General features: G+C 50.2%; 5 protein-coding genes across 5 annotated transcripts; 4 read left to right on the forward strand and 1 right to left on the reverse strand.

Annotated features, from left to right (window-relative positions):
• Positions 1 to 646: 646 nt before the first annotated feature.
• Positions 647 to 2,342, forward strand: HOO65_060458 (mRNA-capping enzyme subunit alpha; the record flags this gene model as incomplete). The annotated part of the gene is made up of 3 exons (XM_071003828.1): positions 647 to 1,343; positions 1,398 to 2,198; positions 2,239 to 2,342. The coding sequence occupies 3 exons, from the start codon at positions 647 to 649 to the stop codon at positions 2,340 to 2,342; spliced, it is 1,602 nt and encodes a 533-aa protein (XP_070857808.1).
• Positions 2,343 to 3,793: 1,451 nt separating this feature from the next.
• Positions 3,794 to 5,871, forward strand: HOO65_060459 (Sorting nexin-41; the record flags this gene model as incomplete). The annotated part of the gene is made up of 5 exons (XM_071003760.1): positions 3,794 to 3,896; positions 3,982 to 4,232; positions 4,290 to 4,556; positions 4,612 to 5,715; positions 5,776 to 5,871. The coding sequence occupies 5 exons, from the start codon at positions 3,794 to 3,796 to the stop codon at positions 5,869 to 5,871; spliced, it is 1,821 nt and encodes a 606-aa protein (XP_070857809.1).
• Positions 5,872 to 6,544: 673 nt separating this feature from the next.
• HOO65_060460 (Tetratricopeptide repeat protein 1) lies at positions 6,545 to 10,279 on the forward strand (the record flags this gene model as incomplete). Its single annotated transcript, XM_071003630.1, has 2 exons — positions 6,545 to 9,175; positions 9,245 to 10,279. The coding sequence occupies 2 exons, from the start codon at positions 6,545 to 6,547 to the stop codon at positions 10,277 to 10,279; spliced, it is 3,666 nt and encodes a 1,221-aa protein (XP_070857810.1).
• Positions 10,280 to 10,589: 310 nt separating this feature from the next.
• On the reverse strand, positions 10,590 to 11,660 carry HOO65_060461 (NADH-cytochrome b5 reductase 1; the record flags this gene model as incomplete). Its single annotated transcript, XM_071003976.1, has 3 exons — positions 10,590 to 11,283; positions 11,353 to 11,434; positions 11,507 to 11,660. 3 exons carry the CDS (start codon positions 11,658 to 11,660, stop codon positions 10,590 to 10,592), a joined length of 930 nt encoding a protein of 309 aa, XP_070857811.1.
• Positions 11,661 to 15,028: 3,368 nt separating this feature from the next.
• HOO65_060462 (Actin cytoskeleton-regulatory complex protein PAN1) lies at positions 15,029 to 19,658 on the forward strand (the record flags this gene model as incomplete). The annotated part of the gene is made up of 2 exons (XM_071003608.1): positions 15,029 to 15,864; positions 15,944 to 19,658. The coding sequence occupies 2 exons, from the start codon at positions 15,029 to 15,031 to the stop codon at positions 19,656 to 19,658; spliced, it is 4,551 nt and encodes a 1,516-aa protein (XP_070857812.1).

The raw sequence follows: 19,658 nt of genomic DNA on the forward strand, positions 1-19,658 counted from the left end.
AAGCTCTTCTGTACGCAGCGGATAGCTGAATTTTCAATACCGAAGACTGTAACTTGGCGAAGCATGAGTCTCTCTAGTTTTGCTTTGCCTTTCAGGATGTGATTTTTTGGCGTTCGGCTGGAGGGTACGCTATACCTAAACTTCCCGGAGATGTGCTTTTAGTTAACGGCAGCCTTTAATGATTACTTGGAGTTCTTTTTTTTTCCCGAGTCGATGAGAATACGGTCCCAGTAGACCGTTAAAGGCCAAATGAGCAAACTGAATTTGGAATAATTGTACACCAAGCAAATGCTGGTTATTCAACATCTTGACCGTGGGAATCTGATGAAAGTCACCTTATCGGACGAAATATAGTTCTCTACATCAGCAATCAACAACAGCAACAGCACAAAATGAGGACAGATAGACAACAATTGGGTTCCTGCTCAATATACAAGCGTTATCAACAGCCTTTTAGTATAACTGGTTGCCCCGCCCCAGTACCAACTATCCATCTATGCCCCGATGAGAGATGTGCAATGCAAATTTTGATTGACGAAACAAAAGACAAATACGCATCGCTTGACTTTCCCATTTTCATTTAACTTTTTTTCTTGCCAAGTTTCTGGTAACTTACTATTTACTACACGCTCCAAACCTCACAGCGATGGCGCCTGCATCACCGCTCTGGGATGAGCTATTCCCCCTCCCTTTTCGCAACCGTAACTCCGGTCATATAGCACCCCGCAATGGCTGTGATCTTGGTGGTTGGAACTGTATGGATGAAGGTGGCCAAGCTGGTATTATCATTGTATCGATCTCTGTTTTTATCATCCTTTCTGTTGTGGTCTATGTGCTATGGATCAGAAACACCAAGAAGGAAAAGCCGGTGAACGATTGCAGTGCTCCCAGTGGTGGCATCACGGCATTCCTAGCGAGATTCGCTGGTGGTATAGAAAAACAAGAAGCAGAGTCTACTCCTATTACCCCTGGTGCCTCGGCAAAATCAAACTCACCGGAGGCTAAGATCGATAAAACAGATACACCTGATCAGAAGTCAGAGAAGAAACAAAAGGCCTCTGAAGATAGGGCCCCAAAGAAAGAAGGGCCACCTGTCACCAAGTCTACCTTACGAGACGACGCTTCCTACGTCTGCCTAGATGAGAGCTGGCAAGTCAACGATGGTCCCAAAAATGCCAAAGGCCACAGCAATCTTCGCGTGAAGAGCTCGGGCATCTATAGAGACATCCCCAACAGGCACCATCGCACTTGGGAGTACATCAACGATAACTTTCGTAATCATCACCACCATGCCCGTGCTGCTGCCTCGCCATGCAGTAATGAAGATGAAGATGCATACTATGGTACCGATCCACTCATTTACCCATGACAAAAAACACTGCTAACGCAATAAACAGCCGACGATTCACAAGATATAAAATTCTGTCATTCATGCGATATTCCACTAAAGGCATTTAAATTATTTGGTGGTAGGTATCTTTGCGAGAAATGCCACAACACTTTTAGTAGTGGCGCCGTGCCTACCCTGAAGAAGCGCCAGCACAAGTCGCCCATACATAGACAGTCTCGAAAGACACAACCGGCTGACAAGGATGCATCAGCCGCCAAGAAGGGGGGAGGGGAAAGGGATAATAATGCTACAGAAGGCGAAAAAGACGATGGGAAGAAAGGCACAGATAATCCTGCACCTCCAGAACCTGTCAAGAACCCAGACGAGAAGAACCCAGGCAAAAAGAAAGACAACAAAGAGGAAGAAAATGGGAACGATGAGGCAGACGGGAGCAAGCAAAAGGAAGAAAAGCAAACCAAGACAAAGGACAGTGAGAAGGACAGCGAACACAAAGGAAAGCATAAGGAAAAAGACAAGAAAGGGAAGGAAAAGGAGAAGGCGGAGGGTGGCAAGTCAGATGCTGGCAAGGATAGCACTGGACATACAAAGACCCCGAGTAAGAAGGATGAGGGGCCTAGCAAGAGCAACGATACAGACTCTTCAACCGACGCCCCTAAGAACATCAGAACAAGTCATCTATCCCAGCTAATGAAAGGCCAGGGAGCTGGTAGTGGCTCTGGTTTCTTCTCTGGGGGCTATCCTCACTGCAACGGTAGCGGCCCATTTTTTTCATCAGGAGATGCAGAATTATATGCACCTCCTACTATAAGAGACCAAAGTGACTCGGCAGCTAAACAAAGATCACCGAGTCCTATTCAGGAGAGACCTTCATCTCCTACACAGTCCAGTACAACCGAAGATTACTCCAAATGTCGCCATTCTTCACGCCAGAGGAGCGACAGCACTTGCTCCTCGGGTTCCTCAAGCCAAGCGAGCGCGACGTCAGACGTAACATACAAACGTTGTCATTCTTCTCTAAGTGGGCGAGTTAGAGATTCACACTTTCGTGGATTCAGTTTGTCGCAATCCTCTCATTACCATCCAGCTCATGGTAGCTGCTACTACTCCATGACGAAGAACAGAAATCCAACGATCTCTTTTTCTCAGGGGGACTAATCATTCTCTCATTCAATCAGCAACCATCACGATACCAAGAGCTAGTTGTAAGTTTTAGGCTTTGAGATGTAGTTGTAGGTGTTCATTTCTAGCTTTTCTCTCACTAAAAAGACAAACTGATGCAAAGCTCGAATAACCGTGATGTGGATCTATAGCGCTTTTAACTAGCTGATATAGATAAATGAATATAAATACAATGTTAAGCGAGTATTCATGTAGACGCGGCTCTTGTTTTCAAGGGAAACCTAAGTGCCTGCAACATTTCTAGGTCTTGATACCAAATCTGCTCACTTTGTGTAAGTCATATGTAAAGATGTGAGAGGGTATCTTCAAGATGTCAGTTCATTGCTCCCAGGTTTTAGTTAGAAATAAGCCCTTTCCCAATAGTTTTATTAACACACACTACCGAGCTTCTCTGGCGTCGAGCTTTTTGGGAGTAGCTAGTGCGCAGGATCAAGTACTCAAGTGCTTGGGAAGATTAGGCTTTTGTCTTCTAGATTATGGGCGCCAGTGATATTCACAGTCGCCTGGCGAATAACAGCCAGATAGTATAAGCTGTATGTCATGACTGCACATTTCACTATATTGATCCAGCGCTATTCATTGCCTTGTACTTGTGAAACTCATCGCTAATACAATCGTCAAGTATTTCAGTCCCCTTGCAGTGCCAACCTCACAAACTTCATAGGCAACTTTACAAACGAGGCGTCTCAAGAAATCACGTGATATTGTACCAGACCAGATTAACCCCTGTCATGATAAAGCCTAAGCAGCTTCCTTAGTCTATGACAAGCACCCCGCCCCCGCGCGGAAACGTACAAACTCTTGTAGCAGAAGGAAAATAAGTGGGTCTCTAGCAAACGAGCTTAAGTAAAGCTTTTGGGGCTTTGACTGGCCGGTTTCTATCTTGAGAGCAGTGCAGTAGCAGCCTTGCTTTTAGATGATATTTAGCCCAGCAAATACGCTGTGATTTATATTTTTGAGGCCCCGAAGCCCGCTGTTTCGAAGCTTCATCAGTGGGTAGGCTTCTGTATGTTATCAATACTTGCCATCGCTATCACCATTTCTTTACTCTTCAACTTTGATACTTTAGTGCTTGTGGCATGCCTATTTGCTCGATCCCTTGATAGACACACATCTACATAGCCTTGTAACTCTATTTTTCTGTCTTCGTCATCCACCTGACTTTAACTTGCACCCATTATTTCTTATCTCGCCTTGCCTTCTTGCTCTGTCGCTTGATTTGTTATCTTTAATTCACCTCTTTCTCTCAACAAGCCTTACGCCATGTGGAACGACGAAGACAATAACCCATATGGTAGCGGTTTTGACCGCCGCGAGTCCTTTTCCTCCTCTTCGATAGCTCCATCCTCACCGGTGCTTCGTGAAGGTTTGTGAAGCGTTCAGGCTGTGAAAATAACAGCGCTCCGTATGCCATTCTTGCTAATAATTTGCCCTTCTGTCTCACGATGTAGTCGCCCGCAGCAATCGTCTGCATACCCCATCCTCCGATGAAGAGGATGATAGGCCCCGCGAATGGTCGGCTAGCCGCGACAATCGCCCCGACAGTGACGATGACGTACAGCCATTACGAAAGCCTGGTGGCTACGATAGCCGCATCGAGCAGATCATATACGAAAATCCCGAAATTCCCATTTTAATCACCGATGCCGGAAAAAGCCCCGAAACTGGGGGCAAGTTCATCGTCTACACCATCCGCACCGGCGTAAGTTGCCGCTTTGCAATTACCTCTCTCCCGAAGATAATCTAACACTACTCTCAGGATCTCGAGGTACGCCGCCGGTACTCCGAGTTTGCATCCTTGCGCGACGCCCTCATTCGACTCCACCCCACCCTCATCATCCCCCCAATTCCTGAGAAACACACCATGGCCGACTATGCCGCCAGACCTACATCGGCAAAACAGGACCAGCAAATCATTGATTTACGCAAACGCATGCTTGCCGTTTTCCTTAATAGATGTCGTCGTATGGAACAAGTAAGGGCTGACGGAGTATGGTGGCGTTTCCTCGACCCCAATGCAAGCTGGGTAGGTTTACAATTGGCACAAGAATTATATTAGCCCCGATACTAACATCGTCCAGACTGAGGTCCTTAATTCGCCTCCCGTCTCCACCATCCCAAAGTCAATTCTCAAGGCACCTCCTCTGGACATGGCGAACCCCACTCCCGCTCATAATTGGCTACCAGTTCCCTCAGCCTCTGCTAAATTGAAGGGACTAGTCCACGATCCGTCTGTCAGTCCTGGTATACCGGCACGTTTCCCGCCCGACAATGTTAAGCTCACTGAGTACGAACTCGATCCGTATTTCCTGGCTTTTGAGACGTCTATCAAAGACCTCGAGCAGCTTTTAGCAGGCCCACTCGAAAAAGTCAACAAGAGAACATTGAGTCACCTAAACAATCTGGCAGCTGACTACTGTGAGCTTGGTGGCAAGTTCAATGCATTTGCGCTATCTGAACAAGAACAAGTCTTGGGCGCCGCCATAGAGAAAATCGGTCAGGCTTCAGATTCAGCATATCTCGCGACAGAGGATCTAGCAACGGGGCTTGGAGCTAGCTTCTCCGAGCCTATGCGCGAAAACGCACAGTTTGCTGGAGTAGTGCGCAACGTTTTGCGTTACCGGGTGCTCAAGCGCGTACAACAGGACATGACTACCGATGAGCTGGCAAAGAAAAAAGCTCTTTTGGCACAGTTAGAGCGTAGCGAAGCTGAGGCAAAGCGTATCGAGCAATACCTTAGTAGCAGCCAAGCTCATTTCGGATCATCTCCCGTATCAGGGGCATCTTCAAAGCCCACTACTGCTAAATCCCCTACGATACATGGCCGCGACACTGACGATGCGGACTCGTTTGATTCAGACTTTCCTCCCACTCATGGCGATTTTCCCGTGCCATCAGCACGTCAAGGCGCCCCTGAACCTGCACCATTGCATCGCAAAATGCCCAGCACTAATTCTATTACCAATAAGATATTCGGCCCCCTAAGGCAAGCCATCCAGGGAGTCGCAGATGTTGATCCCGAGCGTTCACGTCGCGACATGATGGGGAAGACCAAGGAGAGCATAGAACATCTAGAGCAAGCTCAGGTTGTGGCAGAACAGGACGTCAAGGACTCTAGCTCTAGCATTTTGAAGGATATGAAGCGCTTCCAAGTGGATAAGGAAGATGACCTTCGACGATACATGGTGAGTACAGTCTTGTTCATCAGCACGAGTGTTGAGCCCTTCTAACAATATGCCTCATAGATTGCATACGCCAAGATTCAGATTGAGTGGGCAAAGAAGAATAGGGAGACCTGGAAGGAGACACGCGAAGATGTTTTCAAGATTGACGATGTTTAAATTTGCCATCACTGCACTCTCAGAATAAAAAAGAAAAGTCCAGATCCAGCGTGCGCCTGTTCTCTAGACACAGCAGCCAAAACAACCTATGCAGGGTGGCTTCTACAAAGAATCCAGCGACCAACGAGCTATACAGTCTCCATAATTTCCATAGCGTTTCTATTCAGGTCATTGTTGTTGCAAAGAAATGTATTCACAAATACATACAAACCTAATATAATCAGTCCTAACCTAAGACTTGAACGCAAGCAGTGCTAACTCAATGCCCTGGTGCTCAATATGCTTCGTTCAAGGCCCACTTTTTTTATCGTAACGAAACCAGAATATTTTTCAGCCTCAGCCTTGCCCAGGAGCTCCTATACCTCTTCCCAGGCAAAGGGGAGAGATTTTTTAATATTGATTTTTGTTCTAGCGCTCATTCTCCCAATAGTCTTCTTCATCACATAGAAAGACTTCCTCCATAACAAGCGATTACCTTTGGTCTACGTGTTAGCTCTCAAGCCGTAGTCCTATCCTTTTTCGCCATTCTTTTCAGCTTCAGCCTTGCGATCCTCTTCCTGTTCATACACCAAAGCGCGTCCAAATCTAAGCTTCTCTGGACCACTAAGCCTCCTCTCTCCTCTTCGACAAATTTCTTGTTAATTCTAATCAAGTTGCTCACTCTCTATCTACCATGGCGACTGTTGCCCGCAATGGTCCGGCCAATGGCTCACGTGGCGACGGCACTGCAGCCAAGCGCTTCTCCGATATCCCTTCTGCGATCGATATCCCTGTGCGCGACCAAGAAGACGAAGCTGTTGAAGTTGACCTAGACGAGTTGATCGATGACCCGACCGAGCTTTGCACACTACTTGAAAATGAACAGGCTGCGCGTATCTACTGGATGACAGTAGCTATGGCTTATGCCAAAAAGAACAAGGCAGATCACGCCATAGAGATGCTGGTGCGTGCCGGCCAAGTGCTCCAAACCTCAAGCCCTCGTGAAAAGGTCAGCATGACATGTGGCCTTTGTTTTCTGTATCTATACAAGGCTCGTGAAGCTCCCCGTGTTGCGCCTTCTGGCACACAACCTGGCGAAGTCAAGACCAAGGAGTATTTCTTGAACCAAGCAACCGCTTCACTCAACGAAGCTCTACGCATCAACCCCGCCTTCCCACCTCTGTTTCTAGCTCGCGGTGTACTTCTTCTTCTACAGGCCTCACTACAGAGCCCCACCAAGGGCACCTCTGCTAGTGAACGTGATGACTTGTTGCAGAGCGCCCTCAAGTCCTTCGATGAGGCATTACGGGTTTCGGGCCAGAAGAATATGATGGCCATGATGGGCAAAGGTCGCACTCTCTTTTCCATGGGCAAGTATGCTCAGGCGCTCACCTGCTACCAACAAGTGCTTCAAAAGATGCCCAGTCTCACAGATCCCGATCCGAGAATTGGTATCGGTTGTTGCTTCTGGCAACTCGGATTCAAAGATGATGCTAAAGCTGCCTGGGAGCGGTCCCTAGAAGTGAGCCCAAACAAATGGGCGAACAGTTTGCTCGGCATCTACTACCTCGATGCCAGTGGTCGTGTCCCAGCCAATAGCGCCGAATTCCTTCGACTTTACAAAAAGGCCATGACAGAGTACACACAAACTGCCTTCAAGCTCGACAAGAACCTCCCGCTTACTTGCTCGACCTTTGCCAACTACTTCCTCACCCGCAAAAACTTTGCCAACGCCGATTCCTTAGCACACAAGGCAATTCAATACACAGACATCAACGCCATTGCTAGCGATGGTTGGTATCTCCTAGCCAAAAAAGAGCACTACAACAACAATCTATCTCTTTCCAGCGACTACTACAGAAGGGCTGATGAAGCACGAGGTGGTGGCGACCGCGGATACTTGCCCGCAAAGTTTGGTGCAGCGCAAATTGCCGTTATGCGCAACGATCTGGGCGAGGCTAAGCTTCGCTTAGAAAAGATGATTCAACAGTCGAGAAGCATTGAAGCCATGGTGTTGTTAGGCACCATTTACGCTGAGGAAGTCTTTGCCAACGAGGCGGCCGAAACTAAGGAAGACAAGTCACAAGAGGCCAAGAAAGCAATTCACTATCTAGAACTTGTGCGTAAAGCCTGGAAAGACCCCAAGCGAAACGTTCAAGTCGACCCTTCTGCGCTCTTGAACCTGGCTCGCCTGTACGAATCTGAGTCGCCCGAAAACTCGTTGCAGTGTCTTCTCCAAGTTGAGGCTTTCGAGATGGAGCAGATTCCCTCTTCGCAGAAGCCCGAGCCGAAATATATCTATGAGAGCGAAAACCCTACAGAAGAGGAAATCCGCCTCGTCAAACAGAAAGAAGATGCCCGGGTTCTGAACGAGATCCACAGCCAGTTACCCCCGCAGCTTCTCAACAACGTAGGCTGTTTTCTCGAGCAGGCTGAAAAACACACACAAGCCTGTGATATGTTCCAAGCTGCGATGGGGGCTTGTCTCAAGATTAATGAAAAGACGCCCGAGGCTGATACAGACGGCCTAGCCACTACTATTAGCTTCAACCTCGCACGCAGCTACGAGTTCCAGGGAATGACTGACGAGGCGATTAAGATGTATGAGGGGATTTTATCTCGTCATCCTGGATACACCGATGCTCAAACTCGCCTAGCCTACATCAAGCTGCGGCAATTTCCCCATAAAGAGGGCCCTGATGCGATTTCCAAACTATACCAAGAAAACCCTGCCGATCTGGAGGTTCGAGCTCTCTATGGCTGGTACCTGGGCAAAGTCTCGCGCAAGCGGCCTGCAAACATCAATGAAGATATGGAATTCCGCCATTTCAAGCATACTCTTCAAAACTACGATAAGCATGATCGGTACGCTTTGATTGGTATGGGAAATCTCTATCTCATGCAAGCACGTGAAATGCGCCGCGATACCGAGCAAGATAAGCAGAAACGAAGTGCCATCTACAGCAAAGCGCTCGAGTTCTTTGACAAGGCTCTGGCTCTTGACCCCAAGAATGCCTTCGCTGCTACCGGTATTGCGATTGCACTTGTCGAGGACAAGAAGGATCTCAAATCGGCTCTCCCAATCTTCATCAAGGTCCGCGAAACTATCAAGGATCAACCTCACCCTTACATTAACCTTGGTCACATCTACACCGATCTGCGGCAGTTCAACAAGGCTATTGAAAACTACGAAATGGCCCTCAGCAAAGAAGGGAAGGAAAATGATAGTGTTATCCTATCTTGCCTTGGTCGTGTGTTGATGCACCGTGGCCGGAGCGAGCGCGATCTAGACTCATTTACACGTGCTCTAGAGTGTGCTAAAAAGGTCAGTCAATCAGTCAATTCCTCTGTTTAGGCAATACGACGTGTTTTGCTAACTAGCAACAAATAATAGGCTCTAGCATCTGCTCCTGAACAGGTGCATCTCCGTTTCAATGTTGCCTTTGTGCAAGTTCAACTAGCTGCTACCATCCACGGCCTTGGTGAGAAAATGCGGACGTGCGCCCAGCTACAACAGGCCTCGGAGGGCTTAGAAGAGGCCATCAAGACCCTTGAAGAAATTGCCACATTGCCCAATCTGCCGTACCCCAAGAGTGACATTGAGCAGCGCGCAAATATGGCACGCAACACTCAGAGAAAGCAACTTGAACGTGCCCTCGCCGTCCAAGTCGAGTACGAGAGTCGCAATGCCGAAAAGCTGCGCATCGCCAACAAGAAGCGTGAAGAGGAACAGCGACGCAAAGAAGAAGCCCGCAACGCTGAGATCGCCCTTGAGGAAGCCCGCAAGGAACGTGTGCGCCAAGAGCGTCTTCTCTTATCTCAGCGCGACAAGGAAATGGCAGATGAAATGGCCGAAAAGGAACGCCAAATCCAAGAGGCCGAGATGACTTCAGACGGCGAAGGCGGCCGTGTCAAGCGCAAGCGCAAGTCAGCTCCCCGCAACGATCGCGGCTCCAAGCCTCGTCGCAGCAAGAAAGCTGCCGCTAGCAGTGACAGTGAGTCCGACAATCTCGGAGGTTCTGATGAGGAACAGGCCGCGCCAAAGACAAAGAAGCGCAAACTAGCTCCCAAGGCCGCTCCCAAGCCCAAGGACAACGGAAAGTTCAAGTCTGCGGAAATTATCGACGACAGCTCTGACTCCGACGCCGACGATAATATGTCATTCCGTGGCGATGAGTCCGAGGACGAACTAGAAAAGGCTGAGCGTAGACTTGCCACAGAGGCCAATAAGATTGATCGCAGTGATATGGGAAGCAGCAGGGCAGGAAGCCCGGCGATAGCCGAAAAGATGGACGTAGATGATGAGGACGACGAGGTGTCACGGCCCTCGGCGAAGAGAAGACGTGGTCGTGTCGTAGACGATGAGGACAGCGACGAGGAATCGGGCGGCAACGCAGCTGCAGACACTAGCATGGCGGATGAGGCGTGAAGGCATTGAGTGGGCAAACAAGCGAATGTTCGATGGGCGTTTGGGGCTTTTGTACTTTATTCTTTCTGTTTTACTCCACCTTTGCCATAGTATGATTCTTGATTTAAGCCGTATGTATACCTAAGATGAGTGGTTACACATTACTTGGCATGTTTTTTTCTTGCCTAATTAGTTGCATGTGCATTGGATCACAGTGTTGTCAGTAGCATTATTTCATAATAAAACTCGTGCACTTTTTTGCATGCTATATAATGACAGGCTACTCTATAGCCTAGCTGCCACCGTCGTCATCGCCATGCAAATAAATCATCTAGAAGCAAAAGATCTGGTCTTCCAACTTGCTAACAGGGCGGGCCTTTTCCCAGCCCAGGCCAAGAGCAGCCTTCTTGCAGCCTGAAGTCATGGGAGGGGGACCACACAGCAGAAGCTTGCAGTCCTTAGCGGGCTTGGGTAGCAACTTCTCCATCATCTCGGGAGTGACGTAGCCAACACCGCCAGTCCAGCCCTCAGGGGGGCGGTCCAGTACGTAGTGGACGCGGATTCTCTTGTCAGCTGCAACCAGCTCATCGAGGTCCTCCTTCAATAAAATGTCTTGCTGGGTGACGTTGGCAAAGATCAAGTCAACCTCAGTGGTGTCGCCCATCTCACGGCCGCGAGAAATGGCCTTGATAATCTGCAGCATGGGAGTAATACCAGTGCCGCCAGCGATCATGCCGAAGTGACGAACCATGTTGGGCGTGTAAACAAAGGCGCCCTTGGGACCACGAACGCGAATGGCCTGACCAACAGCCAGAGATGCCATGTGCTTGCTGATGTTGCCGGTGGGGTAAGACTTGATGAGCAGGTCGATGTAGCCGGGTAGCTCATCGCCGGAGATAGGGGTGTAGGAGCGGACGATTTCCTTGCTGCTACCATCTTCCTGAGGCAGGTTGGCACCGATGGAAATATGCTGGCCGATAGGCAGACCGAGAATGGAGGTGGGCTCGGGGAGGGCGAAACGGTAGCTAGAGACAATAGGCGGTTAGGGTGGGTGGTGTGACCAAAGATCGCTGCTGGGTGAGGAAGGAACTTACATGGCCACATTATGGGAGATGATAGTCTTCTCTTTCAGCTCAAATTCCTGGAATTGGTCAGGCTTAAGGACCTTCTTGGGCTCTGTGATCAAAATAGTTAGCATTGGCATTTTCTAATAGATGGGGGCTTGTGTAGTTGGTGATAGCCACTCACGCATGCTGTTGAATTTGTATGAGCCCAAGGCCACAGCCAAAGCTATGGCGTAGGGAATCCATTCCTTCTTGATGATGTAGACACCAACAACAATCAAGCCCATAGGGATGTAGACCCCATCAAAGTACTTGCGCGATGTCAATGACTCAGGCATGATGGGCTATTTACTCTTGTGATCTCTGAGGATGATACAAGAAGGAAAGATCAGATAAGGATGGAAAAAAAATGGAGGAAGGAAAAGTGGGAGGGATTATAAGAAGACTTAGGGAAGGAACATCGTCCATGACTGGTGCTTAAAGGGGCACAAAAAGAACGGAAAAAGGCAGGAGAAAGGATCCGCAGACGAAAGCTACGGCCCAAAAAAAATTTGTTGGTTGCCAGCAAGCGCCCATTATGGACAACAAAGCAGAACCTCTACCTTGTGATGTACCAAGTGCAAGTAATGCAGTGGACTATGGATATACTAAGCACATAGATAGTATGCACACAAATCATCTCAGCCAGTGATAACATTACCTTTTTTGAGCATGGTCAGACACCATACAACAGCCTTCACATGCAATACCATCAAGTTTCTAGAAAGCAAGTACGTCAGGTTTCGTTGAGTTCTGCCACTAGGCGGTGAAGCATCGTTTGTATGCAATGAATGGCTGCTCCACAGTAGATATAAAGTGAATAGCGCCTAGTAACCGGGGATAGAGAGTCCTCGACTTAGTGCAAAACCAAAAAGGAGAAAAGTCGATGTAAGATACAACTCCGTAATACTAATCAACCATATCAAATACACAGTAGGCAAAAATGTACTGAGTCTTACTTGCCAGCCATCACCGTCTGATGGAAGAGCAGGCAAAAAGTGATGCCGTTTGGACGGCTGGCGGTCTCCGATACGGGGAATCGAACCCCGACCCCCACGGTGAAAACGAGGTATCCTAACCGTTAGACCATATCGGACTTGCTTATCAAAACAGCCCGTAAATGGCATTATAAGGTCCGATTTTGGGCCCGGCCATCTGGCCTGCCCGTAGACGTTAAATAGGGTGACGTGACAGGCTTCACCCATCAGACCCGCCACCAGCAGAGGCAATAGTTGCCGGCGGAAACAAGGACAAAGCGGCCCAAGAGCATATCGCCTTCCAGGAAACGAGGCCATCCCAAGACGTCTAGCTATACACAGATGACTCCATCCTCTCGAGTGGATGGACAGGCTCTCGAAAGCGAAAGGCAAGCCATTAGCTCAGGCCTATACGGTCAGAGGTAGCAGACGCAGAGATCAAGGGAACTAAGAAGGGACTATAGAGCATATAAAACCGGGTACTGAGAAACACAAACACGGTATGGATATGCTCAGACAGCCAGGCAGTCGTCCGATGGATGAATAAGAAAGCCAGGTCTATGAAAACATCACAGCACACGATAGACGAGACTAAATCGGAAAATCCTAGAGACCATACTGGCGGCAATCTCAGGGCACAGTAACTTTAAGGAGTACCACCAACGGTTCAAACACCACTCGGCCCTCCTGCAATGCTCAGCCTGTGGCAAGGACAAGAAGGAGACGCGCAAGTGGACATGCACAAAGACCAAAAAACCGTGGCCGGAAAACTTTGTCACCAAACTTCTGAGGACAACAAAGGGCGGAATCATACTTGTGAAAGTGCCAGAAAACTCGGACCTCTCAAGAGCTCCGGACTCCCAAAGTGGGGCCCCAGATAGTCCAAGAGTATAAATAGAAATTCATCATCAGCATCAGCATCAGCATCAGCATCAGCATCAGCATCAGCATCATCACCAGCATCATCATCATCATCATCATCACCGTAGACGTCAAATAAATATATTCAAGTTCAAGTGCGGCTATCTAGACTTGCTGTCCTATCACCACGAAATGACAGCAAGTAGGCGTAAAATAATACAATAGCGGCTACTTGGTCCAATAATTGCAGATGGAGGCGAGTAGCGAACCTGCTTAGGAACAAATATGATTCTCCCATCAAACCTTAGTTGTCATCATTGCAGCATTGCAGAATGTTAATTTTGTTTACTAGCCAACCCGGTATTGTTTGATCACTATGATTCCCAATGTTAAATAAAGCAAGCAGCCAAACTATTTGGCCATCGCATTAGTGCAAAAAGTGCATACAAATTATGCCATTTAGCCAGGTACGCCTCATTAAATATCTTCAGGTCAAGGTACGCAGTAGACACTAAATACATCCAAGTCCAACTAGCCAGGCACACTGGCAATAACGCATGGAATGTTCCGTTTCCAAGTGTCAGGTCTTGTCTCAGGAGCTGTGTTTCTGGGCCAAACCGAGCACAAATACAAGTGTTGTTTGGTGGTTAGGAAGCACTTCTCTAGTTGCATATGTGCGATATATACATGCATAGCGTAACGTGGCTAGAAGGGTATAGGCAGCTGGATTCCCACAACGTCCACTTTCCCAAGAGGTATAAAAGCTTACCTGGCGTTTGTTTTAGGGTGCCAACCAGCGCTTTCAAACTGGCTTATCATAGTCTGATCATTGCTGCCTGTCCCCAGAGTTTATAGCAAACTACTCGTCGATGGCGGGCAACAGTCTATATAAACTAAGGCCAGACTGTTTTCAGAAACGCCAATCCACTGTACTAGAAGCAAAACTAGAAACAGAAAATCTAGTTACACAAAAGAGCTCTGGTCTGACCTGGATGACGATTACATACAAATTGAAGACACATTCACGCAAACGGAGTGGCTTGCATAGGACTTAGGAGCATCTCATGTATCCATCAGAATGCCTTGCTTCCAACGAACGAAATTATGCATGTACTGGATTACCTGGATGACGCGATAGCAGTAAAACTCATCTACTGGCCAGCCTTGGCTTTGGCGTCAATAAAAAATGTGGCTTGAATATAGGCGGCTCAAACATACTATAGGTGCTAGCTTGTTTCCTTTCCTACCTCTAACTTGCCGCATCTCATAATTACAGGCCTCATTTTCAGTGGTCTTACTGCATATTGCTCCACTAGCTTGGGCCCCCCACCCCCGGATTTTGGCTGAGCTTCTTCTTAATTTTGAACTACTAATATTCGTAATCCCTGAGCTTCTTCTTTCTTGAAGCCGCCTTGTTTTTTTTTCTCGACTGTCTGCCTTTTCGCGTGCTAGCAGCCCCTATCACCATCGTTTTTCTTGGTCTTATAACATCCCTTCAAAATCTTTTTGTTTTGTTTCTGTTTTCCTGCTCTTCATTGTTGGCATTAATCGTCATCAATTTCCGCTTTTCGTCCCATCAGAGATTGCAGAGCTTCACCCTTCTTGTGAGGCTCTGTTGCCTCCTCGCCTCGCTTGCCCGTAATTCCCGCTAATAGTACGGAAGCCGTCGTAATCTCACATCCCAAAAGATCTCCACTTCCTGTCTTCTGACTTGCTGTCCATTCCGCGTCTGTCTGTTCCCATCCAGTCCAGCAAGCAGTTTTAACCACCTATCAATTGAATCGAATCGAATTTAATTGAGCCGGTTTATCCATTCTATCCATTTCTAAATGTACTCCAACCCGACTGGCTTCGGCCAGCAACAGCAACAGCAACAGCCGCAATATGGTGCTGCGTACGGTCAGCAACAACCGCCCATGATGGGCCAGCAACAGCAGCAGCCACAGCCCTTTGCTCCTCAGCCTACTGGCTTTGGCCAGCCTGCACCGCTGCAGAATCAATATACTGGATTTCCCATGGCTGGCCAGCAGCAGCAACAGCCACAGCCGTTGATGGGTCAGGCTACTGGCCTCCAGCCTCAGCAGAGTGCGTTCCAGCCTCAGCAGACGGGCTTCCAGCCTCAGCAGACGGGCTTCCAACCCCAGAACACCGGCTTCCAGCCCCAACAGCAGCAGTTCCAGCAGTCGGCTATGCCTCCTATGCCGTCGATCCCCGCTCAGTACCAACAACAGTACCAGCAGCAACAGCCGCAACAGCCGCAGCAATCACAGTTCCAGCAGCCTCCTCAACAGCAACAGCAACCTGCACCAAGTCTGCAGCTACCTCAGGCCACTGGTTTTCCATCCGTGACGCCTCCTCAGCAGACCTCTTCGGCTCCTTCGCTCATCCCACCACCCCCTGCGCCGCCGCAGAAGGCCCAGGCTACTGGCTTTGCCCAGATGGCTGCCTCGTTCCAGACCTCCAAGCCCCAGACCCCCGCAGCACCATCGAAGCCGAACTCGGTCCCCAACATCCGCCTCTCCTTCATCACCGCATCTGACCAGGCCCGTTTCGAGAACCTTTTCGCCAAGTCTGTCGGAGATAGTAATACCACAATGACCGGAGAAAAGGCCCGTGACCTGCTTCTACGCTCGCGCCTAGACGGTGACTCCCTGTCTCAGATCTGGTAAGTTGGGCCATACAAATGCCCTAATCTATCTCTGCTCTCTAGTTTAACACACGCTGACTTCTTCTCCCCCTTCCAGGACTCTAGCCGATACAACTCGCTCCGGCCAGTTGCACTTCCCCGAGTTCGCTCTCGCCATGTACCTGTGCAACCTTAAGCTTACCGGCAAGGCACTGCCACCCGTTCTTCCCGACACTATTAAGAACGAAGTTTCAAGCATGGTTGATATCATCAATTTCAGCATTGCCGAACAAGTGGCCGCATCTGGCCGTGCAACCCCTCTGGCTGCCCCGCAGCCCCAGCCCTCGAACTCGCAACTCCTGCAGACCCAAATGACTGGCTTCCCTGGCACTCAACAAATTCCCCAGATCCAACAGTCACAGCCTACTGGCTTCCAGCCTCAGCCTACCGGCTTTCAAGCCCAGCCGACCGGCTTTCAGTCGCAACAAACCGGCATTCAAACTCAGGCTGCTGGCTACAACACCCAGGGCGCTGGGTACAATGGTCCCCGTCCTCCTATGCCACCCATGCCGTCAAGCTTTTCGTCAGGCCTTGCCCCCATGGCTGCTCCTCTTAATGCCCAGCCTACCGGCCGCCCTGGCCAATGGGGTCTTGTGAATACTCCTGCCACTGGTCTACCCAACATTGACGCCCTCGCCGCTCGCATGATGCCCCAAAATGATCGCGCTTCTGGGTCCTTTACCACTTCCGGTCTTCAGGGTAACGCTGTTATTCCATGGGCTATTACCAAAGATGAGAAGATCCGCTACGACAGTCTGTTCAATACATGGGATGGCCTTAACAAGGGCTTCATTGGTGGCAGTCAAGCTCGTGAAATCTTTGAGCAGAGTGGCCTCGAAAAGCCGGATTTAGAGCGCATATGGACTCTTGCTGACAGCGCAAACAAGGGTCGCCTAGATATGGATGAGTTCGCGATTGCCATGCATATAATCTACCGTAAACTCAACGGCTACCCTGTTCCAAGCACCTTGCCTCCAGAGCTGGTTCCCCCTTCAACCCGCAACCTAACCAAATCTATTGGTGCCATGAAGAACATGCTCCATGAAGAGTCTGAGCACCGCAAGAATTCTGGAGCAGCCCTTCTTCCTCAAAAGACCGGTGTCAGCTACGCCAAGAACCATTCATTCAAAAGCGGCAGTGGAGTTGGTGGTATTGGTGGGCGCAAAGATGCTACTGTGTTTAAAAACAACGATGACGATGTTGGCTACCGCTCTAGCGCACGCCGTAGAGCCAACAACCGCTCGCCCCAGCCTGGAACCACCCCTAGCAATGACGAGGAGCTTAGTCTAGATCAGCTCCGCAAAAAAGTCCGTGAAAAGCAGGTTTTGCTTGATGCCATGGACTTCAAGGATGAGAAGAATTCCGAGGAGGATGACATCCTTGACCGCCGCGACCGCCGCGATGCCGATGATTTGTACCGCCGTATTCGTCGCATCCAAGAAGACATTGATTCGCATCCAGATGCTGCCCTATCTAGTGGCGACTCGGATGCAGAGAGGCGTGCTCTGAAGCGCCAGCTTCAGAAGCTGACCGACAAGATTCCTGAACTGGCCTCAGCTGTGCGTCGGACTGAAAAGGAGATTTCTGAAGCTCGTTTAGAGCTGTTCCGCATACGCGATGCTAAGCAATATCCCGGTAGTGCTACAAGCATCATTGGTACCGGCCCTGGTGGTGCCATTACTGAATCCGATCGTCTTAAGGCCCGAGCCAAGGCTATGATGCAACAACGTACCGCTGCACTAACCGGCCGCAAGATCGAGGGTGCTTCCGACGATCTAGATGCTCCCAAGAGGCTGGAAGAAGAGAGCATGAAGATTCGGTACGAGAAGGAGAACAATGAACGCATGGTCCAGGATGTTGAGGACAGTGTTCGTGAATTCTCTCGCAGCATCGAGGATAATTTGAAGAGTGAAATGAAGGACTCTTCTAGCGAACACGAGCGCCGTCGCTGGGAGGACGCTCTAGGTGTCGAAGATGAGGTCCGTGACTTTATCTTTGACCTTCAACGCGACAGCCGCTCTGCTCGTCTTCGGGCCCAGGAGAAGCGTGGCCTCCGAGCTGAACCGCCTTCTCGGACCGACTCACCTGCTTCTAGGCTGTCTAACTCTAGCCCTGCCGGTCTTGCCAAGACGTCTTCACCCGCACCCAGTGCTGGTGGCTCGTACTCTTCTTACGAAACCCCTGAACAACGCGCTGCCTTTATCAAGCAGCAGGCTGAGCAGCGTATGGCCGAGCGTCTAGCCGCTTTAGGCATTAAGGCGCCCACCAAGCCTGGGGAGTCTGCAGCTCAGAGAATCGAGCGAGAGCGTGCTGAACGTGAAGCCAAATTGCGACAGGCAGAAGAGGAGGACTCACGCCGTGAAGCTCAACGCCAAGCCCGCCTCGCTGAAGAGCAGGGCGTTCCTGTCCCTGTAGAGCCGGTAGAAGAGCCCAAGCAAGAGCCTAAAAAGGCACCTCCCCCGCCCGCGACTCGTAAGGCTCCCGTGGCTAAGCCAGAGCCCACTTCTGCCGCAGCCCCTCAGGATGATTATGACAACGAACGTGAAGCTGCCGAATCTCGTCTAAGAGCCCTGGAAGAGCAGGTACGCCAAAACAAGCTTCGTAAGGAGGAGGAAAAGAAGAAGAAAAAGGCTGCCTTGGCTGAAGCTAAAGAACGTGAGTCTAAGGCTGCTGCACGCAGAGCCGAAATCGAGGCGGTTCGCAAGCGTGAGGAGGAGCTTCAACGTCAATTAGCCTCCATGGACGATGATAGTGATTCCTCGGATGACAGTGAAGGCCCTGGATATACTGGCTCCCAGGGGCTTGATGCTCCTCCTCCAGCCCCCGCTCCAGCTCCGGTTTCTGTCTCCCCTCCTCCCTCTAGTTCGCCCTCTGTTCCTTCCGCCGCTGCTGCCACTTCGCCTCCAGCTGCTGCTACAAGCGAGACTGAGAGCAAGAACCCCTTCTTCCGCATGATGTCTCAATCATCCTCGTCGACGCCCACAACCGCCCCTGCCGTCCCTGCTCCTGCCCCTCCTGCCGCTCCAGCCGCTGCGACTTCTGCAGCAGATGCTTCTACCAATCCCTTTTTTCGGCCACCCCCTGTTTCATCAACGCCTGTTCCTGCTGCTCCTGCTGCTCCTGTTATGCCTACTCTGTCCATCTCGCGTGATAACCAGGATGACTCGGATGACGATGGATGGGGCTCGAACAATGACAATTCCGATGATGAGTCCGACGACGGCCGTCCTGGCGGCAACAGTGCCGCACATCTCGCTTCACTTCTGTTCAGTACTATGGCTCCTCCTCGGCCCATGTCTGCTGCTGATGAAAAACCCACCTCGTCCTCGCCCGTTAGCTCATCTCCCTTCCCGCCTCCTACTGCTTCCTCGGCACCTCCGGCTCCCATAGCAGCTCCTCCTGTCGAGGCCCCTGAGATCGCCGAGACTCCTGAGGTCCCTGTCCCTATTTCCGTTCCTTCTGGCGATGCCCCGCCCCCACCTCCGCCTCCGCCTCCTCCGCCTATGCCTACCGATGCTCCTGCTGCCCCCCCGCCGCCTCCGCCTCCGCCTCCCCCGCCTTCGGCCCCTGGATCTGCCCCCCCTCCCCCTGGCGGAGGCCCTCCTCCCCCGCCTCCCCCACCTGCTCCTGCTCCTGCTCCAGGCGGTGGATCTATCTTGTCTAGTGGCGGACCCCCTGCGGGTCTTTTAGGCCAGATTCAGCTTGGCAAAACGCTCAGAAAGACCAATACACAAGACAAGAGTGCGGCAGTTGGTGCTGGTCGTGTTCTGTAG

This window comes from Ceratocystis lukuohia (genome assembly GCF_044167205.1).
Source record: "Ceratocystis lukuohia strain C4212 chromosome Unknown Supercontig6_pilon, whole genome shotgun sequence".
Lineage (NCBI taxonomy): Eukaryota > Fungi > Ascomycota > Sordariomycetes > Microascales > Ceratocystidaceae > Ceratocystis > Ceratocystis lukuohia.